At 48.2% G+C, this 10,320-nt stretch overlaps 1 protein-coding gene across 1 annotated transcript in view; it reads right to left on the bottom strand.

Annotated features, from left to right (window-relative positions):
- Window positions 1–4,753: 4,753 nt before the first annotated feature.
- Window positions 4,754–10,320, bottom strand: part of LOC131209367 (U-scoloptoxin(19)-Tl1a) — an 18,410-nt gene continuing 12,843 nt past the window's right edge. The window contains exons 2-3 of the mRNA XM_058202425.1: window positions 5,984–6,133; window positions 4,754–5,869 (exon numbers count right to left, since the gene is read on the bottom strand). Of these exons, the coding sequence (XP_058058408.1) occupies window positions 5,742–5,869; window positions 5,984–6,133 (278 nt within the window). The 3' untranslated portion in view covers window positions 4,754–5,741. The remainder of the gene's footprint in view (window positions 5,870–5,983; window positions 6,134–10,320) is intronic.

Here is a 10,320-nt window from a genome sequence, read left to right as displayed (position 1 = left end):
TTCCGGCCAGTTACACGATTTCAATTCCCAATTCCAGTCCCAAGACGGTGCGACGGTGAGTCGAACCGGCCGCGCTTCGAGTGCGGCTGCCCTTAACTATAGTGTCGATCTCCCTTCCGGATGCCTCTTTCTGGTAAGAGGTGTGGTGACCTTTGTTGACCCAGCTTGCCTCCCGGTCCGCGGCCACGTGCATGTTCCGAGAAAAGTTTTCCATTTGATTGAATTTCCATTTCCATACTAATATCCCATTCGCATGAGGGTCGCCTTCGTATCAGGGCCATCCACCGGCCACCAGGTTCCCATCTCATCTCGTTCGTTCTCAAAACCCGGTTGGCCCGAATTCAATTCCTATTCGAGCTGCCTCGGTCGGTGCAAAATGTTATAATTAATATGCTGTATTGATCACTTCTCTCTCTCTCTCTCTCTTTTTTGCTGTCCCATCGAAAATTGGATACCACATTTAAATCACGTCTGAACGTTTCGATTAAAATTTGCATTCGATATAGCCGCTCGGTCGACTTTTCCGACCGGGCGCTTCTCAGTCGATCACTCTCACTTCCGGCCACTCGACGAGTCTGTGAGCATGAAAATCACTGGACCGTTCAATGGTACTCGAAGTAAACGCACGACACGGCTCCATTTTCGTCAAGTTTCCTCCTCAAAAGGCTGGAGACCGGAGCGTTATTGGACCAGCAAAAATAGCTTCAAGTACTGATCCCGCTGTAGAGATCTGTCGGTTTTTTATGCTGGCTTTAAAGAAAGTGGGTCCAAAGAATGTAGAGGAACCGATACAGCGGTCCACCGGTATGAAATGGAAGAGGAAAACCATTCCAACCCAAATAGTTTCCCTTCCGGGATGTAGGAAAAACGTGTTGGCCGGCGACCCCGACGTCGCTGCTCCGGGTCCGGGCTGCACGGGGAATGCGTCCGGAAGATCTGAAACCGGAACCGGAATTTCTTGCCAAACGGTCCCATAATATAGTCACAAATTGCCAAAAGGTTCCTCCGTCATCTGGCACGAAAAGCTTTCCAGTAGTTCCATTTCTTCGCTCTCTCTCTCTCTTTCTGCTCTTTTTTGCTACCGGATATCGGGACTAAGCCTGTTTCAATCCGCAAAATGCAGGACTATTAAAGCACACGAATTTCGGCGAACGAAATCGTGAAGTTGCTGCTCAACGTTCAGTTTGCCTGCAAAAGTTACAACAATGTTTCCTTAATAGAGTACGGATGCGACCGATACGGGACGGGACCGATTGGCCATCTGGTGGTGCGCTCTCCAATACGGGCTAATCGTAGCGACGTCTACTTTACAGATGAACGACATCTCTTCTTCTGTTATGTTCGATCGATGCCGATCAACGTGGCGAAAAGACCTTCCGCTACATGAAGCCATCTTCCGTAATGCTCTTCCTGGAAAATCACCCACCGAATCCGAATTTGTGGCACACACTTTCTACGAATCCAATTTACCCTATTGATCGTTCGATGGTACATTATCTTCAATTTACGGCACGTAACAAAGTGAACTCCCCGCCACCCCACCAAAAGCACCGAAAACGCCCGTGTGCATTCGAGTAGAAATAAACCCGCTTCCGGCGGTTCGGATTGATAGCGGTGACGAATTTTAATACAGGTAGTTGTAATAAATATCCTTGCGACCGACGCCCACCAAGGATCCTGCCCGGGCATGACGCCGCTCGGGGAACGTGTTGCGAATTCGAAATTAGCGTGATTTTCGCCTCCGGGACAATCCGTAGCAGTGGTCGGAGCTGATCCTTTCAACCCTGCCCAGGAATGAAAGCGAAGGCACTCAAGGGAGGCAGAAAAGAAATCCTGCAATCGGAATTTCCCGTCGTAACTTGTAAGGCCGCCTGGTGAAGGTGATCGTGTTGCAAGCCGAGTCGGAACCCCCCAGCGGGACGAAGTGTTACAATCCGTCGTTCAACGGTTCGCTCAAAAGTTTACTAAACAATAAAAATATAAAAAAAGACGGTAACTCACGGTAACCTGCTTGTGAGACGGGCCCGAAACGGCCGACCGTAATGGAACCGAGCAATAAATTTGCTCCGATGCATTAAATGGGTTCCAGGCATACCGGAAATCTGGGCCCTCCGTAACCGTTGATCCAGAACGTTCACTTCCGGGAAGCCGGGTCACTGAGCAAGAACGAAGCGGTTACGGTGTGCACCCCGGGGACCGGTTTACATTGCAATTGCGACGGAATTGCAGTTTGTTGTCAATAGTTAACACTCATCTCGCCCGGTATGAACCGATTTTTATTCAATTTCGTGTCGGTGGGACTCGCTCGCGAATGCTTCAAATAATGTCCTAACTGTGATAGGATCCGAAAATTAATTTTGTTCTAAGACTGGATGCTTCTAAAATATTGTCCGCATTATAATTTTGCAGTCAGTCAATTGAAAATGGAAACCAACAAACGAATACCACAAGGCTCACCGGTTACGACAGCTCCTAATTGCACCGTTGACGGCGTGAACCGTTCACTGCTGGCCAATTATCAATTCTCGTGTCTGACACTAACGTTGCTTTCTGGCCACGCATGCTGCAGGCACAGCTATGAGGGAACCGAAGCATGTAAATGACACCCAAACCGCACACAGCTCAGGATGTTCGCCAACGGTAACAGGATGGCCCAACGTGGCGTTGGAGCCCACTTTTAAATTACACACCCATGTCGAGGCCCCGAAACTAATTTTGCGGTCTGCTGCCGTGGCTCCCTGCTTCACGGGTCATCGGTCATCGGACCAACCGGCGGTCGGGATACGATTTTAGGTCATTTTTTTCTCATTTCGTCACGGTACACAAAGCCCCCCGGGGGGGGGAACTGAGAACCTAATGGTCCGGTGAAATCCAGTGAACCGCCTCTCTCGGGTGGAAGCTGAGACAAATGTGATCTATTTTTCTCCGCCGGCCCCGGAAGATTATTTGTGTGGTACACGAATCGACTGCTCGGCTGCTAAATTACGGCCGCTCACAAAATCAATATTAGCTCCGTGTTTGATGTCCGTTCGAAATTGTTTACCCCGTAGCCCTGTGCTAATGAACTCGGGCATGATGAATCATTAACTTCGACTGTTGTGCTGCTGTCGGAAGCGAATCAATCATTTCTTCTGCTGCCCATTCCGGTGCCTTAAAGTGTTTACTTCGGCACCATTTTAATTGGTTCCGTTTGTGAGGAGCGTGAAAAGTATCTCCCCACGCCCAACGGGCAGTCGTCTGTTCGGTGTCGGGGGCACGTTCAAGTCGCACATTTTCCCGAGGTCGTCCACTGGCCAGAAGAACTCGAGCCTCCGGTAAAGCATTGGTAGTGTTCGAGTTTATTGAGAAATCGATGAACACTTCACCGATACCTCACCACCTCGACTCGGCAATCGAAGCGGAATGCCGACTCGTGAAGGCTCGTGCCTATTATTAGCCAAATTCGATTCCCAATTCGAGCCCCGCAACATACTGGGCAGGCAGCCTGTAATGCTGTAATCGGAAAGCCACCACATTAATTTATTCATAAAATTACTAGCCTGTGGCGCTACGACGACAACGGCATAACACCGAGCACAGAGCATCGGTCGGTTCTGGGTTAGAAACAGCAGAGCGGACACCCATTTCGACATTTGAATTTCGGTCGGTCGATAGTCGCGCCGTGGCCACTGCACGTGTGCACACTCCGTGACAGCGCCAGCCTCCGCGATTTCACCGTTTCCGGACGAATCGGACGATGGCAAACACACCCAGCGACACCCCGAAAACATTGGGACCCCCAAACCACGGCAACCTCAACAGCCAAACCTCCAAGACAACAGCTGCGACGGGCACGGGCCTTCGAGTGGCATTCCTTTGGCCGTGCTTCTCAGCTTCTCGGGCTAACTTACTAGCCACATCGACCACGACCGAACCGGGAAGCTGGTGCCCCAGCAGCACACCTTTACCCCTCCTCGGCCGGGAGGGCCGAGAAGTAAAACAAGCGAAATTCCCATTATCTCGGCAGTGGCGGGCAGTAATCCTAATCTAGCTGCCAGCTACCCGCACTCCGGCCAGATGTTCCGGTGTTGGGCTGCCACTTTTCAACTTTCCTCCTGGCAGTGGCAACCCCCACCCCCCCCTACAGCCACCCTCTACCAGCGGGGGCGGGGGGTGGTTAGTAACTGCCGGTCGAGTCGAAAGTCGATCGAAATGTTGAAATCTTGTTTCGACTTCAATTAGTGTCAGCCAACGAGCCACCACCCCGGGGCCCTATCGTGAGGTCTTATCGACTTCCTTCGGCAGGGAGCCGAAACGGCGGCACATACTGTACGGTGGGTGTATATTGATAGTTTCTGGGTAGATTACAGGCCTACGGATGAAAATGGCTTTCGCAAAGTACCTGTGTTCAAGGATTAGGGAGAAGACGTAACGTTTTACACGGCACCCGGAGTGATTGGTTTTCGGGTTTTTTGCCCTTCGGCTGCGAACCCCCGAGCTCTCGAGGACGAGCTATTGTGTGAGTTACTAGGGATCATCGGAAAACAATGTTCGTATTTTACAGATAATCTTTTCAGGTTGTGCAAACTATGGGATTCCATTTTCTATTGCATTTCCATGTTTTGCATAAGGTTAAGCAGGGAAGAAGATCTTTATTGTACAAGGTGGTCAAAAAGCGTGCACTTTTTCATTTGATTATAAAACAAAAAAGGCTAAATATATTTCGATGTTTGAACATTTATTTGAAAGGCAAATCATCTAATTTTTTATGGAAAACAATGTTGGTGAAATGTTCATCACGATTGGCTTGGCAGTAGCTCATTAGGTTGACCTATTTTTGAGTACATTTTCGATTGTATCTGGTCCTATTTTGTCAATAGCAACTTGAATTTAGGTCTTAAGGTTGTCAATAGCTGCTGGTATGTTTGCATAAAATATCGGTGTTTAAATATCAATCTCATTTGTGGCTGTCGCTGTATGGAAGGTGGAAATTAGCTGCAATGAAATATGCTTTTCACAAATGAGTTAAAGACCTACAATTTTGGAAATAAATTTTCTATATTTTATAATTATCTGCAACCAAAATTCTATTTTATACATAAATGGGATGTATTAACCTTTGAAATAAAAGTTCAAGCTTCATAAAATATTCAGTTGTTTTTTTATAACCAAATGAAGAAGTGCACTTTGTTTTGACCAAAACCTATGTTTCGACCTTTATTTTGCTTTGTTTCAAAATCTTAAAACATTGAAACGTGTCATGTTTTATTTTTCCCTCGCGTGGTTTAATACTCCGTACGATCTATTTCCTTAACTCAACTCAACTTCTGTGAAGAGATGGACATGTCTCCAAGTGGCTCAATTATCGTACCACTTTTTAGTGTGTGACTGTTTTCGATTAGTCACCGCTTCACCGATTTATCAATTTCCTTCCAAGATTTATTGTGGCTTATAGGCAAATCGATAAAAGAGCGTAAAAGCAGCTGAAAACTAAAGTTACAAGATTGCTCCGAAAATACAGTTAAAGGCTTGACTTGTTGATTTTATTATAAGCGATGTAGTATTTGCGAAAAATGATTCGGATGTTAAGAGAAAGTGTACGTCGACGTCGGCCCCGGAACAGGCTACTTTAAAGCTCTTATCCTACATTTATTGATCCGACACACACCGATGTTGGGCACAATGGGCCACACATACACAGGGCCTGGCGGTAGCCACTGGTCCCCCGGTAAGCTGTTGCTGCGGTCGGCGATCATTAGGGTTTAGGCAACTAAAACGCAGCACTTCTGCCCATCGTTGCAGTCGCTGGCCGGGCGCTGCAACCGGTCGTTGCACCGATCCATACAGGCGCCACGGTACTCGTGGCACGACAGGTTATTGGCCGGTTTTACTGTCGAAGTGCGAAAGGGAAGAAAAAAAAACATGTTCTCTCGATTAGAACGTGCCACGCACAGGGGCGGACCAAATAGAAATAAGGCAGATCGCTTCGAGGCGAGCCGCTTACTCTCGTAGCAGCAGTCAACGCCGAGATGCGAGTTTTCCGGACACAGTCCACTGTTGCCCGGCCGGTCCTTGCAGTCGCTCGTCTGCACACAAACCCCGCCGAGCATGGCGCAGGGTCGCTCCATTTTGTACAGCCTAACGCCCAGGTACGCTGAAAGCGGTCGTAAAAGAGAGAAAACGAAAAACATTATTAAAAGCGATATTTTTGACAACACCGCGAACCGCGTGCGGTTCGTGAACGGGCTTTTATTTGGCCCTAAATTTTACGCAAAACCCCACAAACCCGGTGTGTGCATCGTCATCGACACCGAACGCTGGATGGCCAGCCGACCGATCGATACGTGGAGCTCCGGTCCAGGCCAAAACATTTCCATCGCCACACAATCGCCCTCCCATTTGCGACCGAAAGCGACGATACTGGTAATGCGAAAAGCGGTTTGGCCTTCACACGCGTCCGGTTCGGCGATCGGTGATGAAAGTAAATATTTGTGAAACGACTATATTTGTGACGTGTGAGGCCCTCTGTCCTGTGGCCATTTCGGTGGCCAGCCAGCGGTGGTGCAGCGGGAATCATATTTCACTGGAAGCAGAAAGCACCCGATGGAGGCGCCAGGTGGCGATGGAACTCGGGGTTGCTTTGCTCACTCTCCCGTTCTCGCTCTAGCTCTCACTCCTTCTCTCTTTCTTTTTGTTTCATGGTTATCGGTCCGGCGATGCCGGTGATGCCGAACGTGGTACCGGCAGACAACTCATCCTGGGCCCTTGCCATTGACGTTTGTGTCGTTCGCTGCAGAGATTAGATGAAAAACGATGAATAGCCACCACCCGCGGTGATTTGCTTAGTGACGCAGAAGGAGAGCACCGGGCGGAAAAATGCAGAAAGAAAGAATGTGCTCTCTCCGTGGGGTTTTGACCTACATTCGCTCTTCGGTGAGGACCCCGTGGCGTAACACTGCAGCACCGGCAGCACGCACGCACCACCACACATCCTTGACTGCTGCTAATTGAACCACAACCAGCACACTCCGCTACGCTCTGGTAGACGGTTTGGATGTACACCGATTGCCGGCGAACGGTCCTTACTGGCTCCGAAGAAGCGGGCTCCGGCAACGGCTCGGTTTGAATCGTGAGCGACCATGCGTCTCCATCGGTCAGCGCATCGGTTCAATCGAACCGGTTACGGTTCGATGGCCGATTAATCGGCACCATTTCGCCGCGGCTGTGACTGAAGATAATTGCTGTCCCAGTTTTTTGTTTTCGACAACAACCCATGCCGTTCAGACTCATCAGTGTCTGGGCTCTGGAGTTACTTTGTATTGCGCCACTCTGGCCGAGGGAAATCCTGACTCGAAACCGGTCGCCGGAAGACAGCAGAATTTGAATTCATCAGACACTCGGAAAAGTGTGCCTCAGAAGAGGTGTAGGTTATCGTAGAAAATCCCGAATATAACATAAAACCATGCGAGTTAAACGAACCGGAAAAGAACATAAATAGAATGGGAAGTGGATTAACATCATCCGAAATCATCGGCAAGGAACGTGCGGTTCGTTAGCTCGAACCATTCGCCTGAAGTGTGGCCATGTTGCAAAGTTATGGTTAATTTAGCTTTTGTTAGCCTTTTTTCATTATGTAGTGATTCAAGAAATAATGCTTTACCTCTAAATTAAACACAGTGGCAACCATTTAGTTCTAAGACCATACAAACCTTCCAGCTCAAATGGATTGATTTACTGAAAACACGTTCGTGAAACAAATGTTCGCATGAAATCATAAACGCTGTCTACTGAACTTAAACGACCAGCCACTTGGACAACGTCATGCCGTTTACTGAACGCTCGCTAAACCTATTAACGGGTCGTGAAAATGCAATCACATATTGCCGCTTCCGGCACGATTTGAAAATGCCTCTCGGTCTTCCGTGCGCCAGGATGGCGACGGGTGACCACTCCCAACGAATTCACCCCATTTGACCAAAGGCACAGCCAGGTCGAGCACGGCGCGATTAAATCGAAAAAGTTAGCAAACTTCGAAGCAAACGAACGGGAAAACTGTTCCGAAAAGTAAAACACAAATGGCCAACGAACCAATCTCTGCCCCCCTGCCCCAAACACACATGGCACGCAAGGGGGCTCAGTCCGCCCGGAAAAGGACGTTCCATCCCAGGCCGCCCAAAAGGTAACAGATGTGTCCGTTTGCTGCTCGCATCCGTAATCAGCGAGTGCCACGATTTGCCTCAAGCTGTGAGCCACTGTCCCGGATGCTGAGGACCGTCCCCCCCCCCCACCCCCTTTTCCCGTTGTGCTCGTTCCAACCTTCGCCGGCTGGGTGATCACGGTGGCCAGGATAGTAGCGCTTCCGGAAGGAAGAATTCCGCAAACCACACACCAGCCTGAAGCTTTAGCGTGCACGTCGCGTGGTAAAAGTAGCATCCGCGGGGTGCCGCAAGGACACGAGGACGATCCGAGCTTGGCGAGTTTCCACAGAAGCGGAAGAGGAAGAAACGAAAGAAATCACACGTTAGCGACTAGTTCCGGCCCGGGTGTGGGTATGCTCGCTCCATGTGCCGGTGATGATGGGCGCAATGATGGCGATGATGACGATGATAGTGCAGGTGGTGAATCTTTTCAATGTTCGTGTGATTTCCGTGCCCTGGCGGCGGTGGTCAGGCTGAAGAAAAACTGAAGCCATTCAAGCAGCGCCGAGTCTTGCGATTGAATGGATAACCATTTCCGGAATTTACGTGTCCGTGCGCGCCCTGATCGGTGCTGTGGGGTCTAGTAGGAACAAAAGGAGCGGGCTAACCGACCACCCACCGGAAGGCGTGCCTCGTAGGCATAGGTAAATGGCAATTATCATCATCACGATGCTGCACGACGAGCACCGTCGAGTGCCATTAACATTAATAACATCATAATAAAAATAAGTCTCCCACTCGCGATGGCCGTTTGCATCCATTTTCATTTGCCTCCGAAAGGAGCACAAGAATTTCCATATCCCCGGCCATCGATTACCATCAGGACCATATTCACGATTGCCTTTCGGGCCGATCTAGGATCGCTCGGGCAGCTCCGGATCCTGTCTGCCACCAGCCGCCAGGGAAGCATACTTTATGCTGATTCATCGAAATTCGCTTCCGGTCGCGAAGGAAGAGTGGAAGCGATTCGAAAGCCAACGAACCGGTCATTACGGGGCTGACGAATAATGATAGGAGCTCGCAAAAATCTCCTTTCTCGAAGAGGGAAACGATTAGAAATGGCCGGCGTATGCATCTGCACATAATGTTGCACCTTTTGCACGGGAAGCCAGTGTGTATTGGGTTGTTCAATAAGTTTTGGTGGATACGGTGGATGCTTCACGTTGCTCACGCACGGTGGTCTTGTGACACGATGTCCTGATGCAAAAGGATTTTTTGCTTCTGCAAACGTAGTCTTTCTCACACTTTTTTTTCCTACAGCTGATTTAAAAAATTACAATAATATTCACTCTTCATTGTTTTTCGAGTTTGCAAATAATCTATAAACAAAATTCTTTTTGCATTCCAAAAAACCAATACAACCTTCTGAACTGAACACCTTCTTGGGCGATTTCTGTACACTAACTTGTTCCGGAGCCGAAGAATCAGGTTCACACCACTCTTTATCCTCTGATCTTGACTCAGGACCAGGGCAATAGACACAAGTCTCATGCATAGTGATGAATCGACGCACAAAATCCACTGTATCTTTTCGGTAAAGCTCTAAATATTGTCGAGAAAGTTGCACTCGATTGCGTTTTTTCTCCAAGGTTAGCGAATGCGGTACTCATTTTGCAAACAGCTTTCTGAAACCCAATACTTCAGTAAAAATATGGCTTACACTGCCCAATGAGATGCTTAGGACTTCTACATAATTGCTCTCAGTCACTCGACGATTTTCCAATACGATATCTTGTGTTTTTTCTACGTGTTTAGGTGTTGTTGCTATTTTTGAACGTCCTTGACGTGGATCGTCTTCGAGGCTTGTACGACCACGTTTAAAATCCTCATATACTTAAAATCCTTATATACTTTCAGCATACGTTCGTAAAATTCTTTTGCTTTTAAATCTTCCACAAATAAAAATTCAATCACTGCAAAATTTCACATGCGTTCATATAAACAATGTACCAACATAACATAAAATAAGTTAGCAGCGACGGTCTCTGTTATTCAAGCTCAAAACATATTGAACAGCCTGGTAAGTAACCCATTCGGACCATAGTATGCGAATATCTTTGTAATTAAAGCCCTTTAAAGAAAAAGACTTGCATATGCGTCATTATCGAATCGTATTACTTTGTTTGATGTATTTATTTTCAAA

This window comes from Anopheles bellator, chromosome 1 (assembly GCF_943735745.2).
Source record: "Anopheles bellator chromosome 1, idAnoBellAS_SP24_06.2, whole genome shotgun sequence".
In the NCBI taxonomy this organism is placed as follows: domain Eukaryota; kingdom Metazoa; phylum Arthropoda; class Insecta; order Diptera; family Culicidae; genus Anopheles; species Anopheles bellator.
The sequence above is the reverse complement of the archived record's forward strand: the minus strand, read 5'-3'. Positions and strand labels throughout refer to the sequence as shown.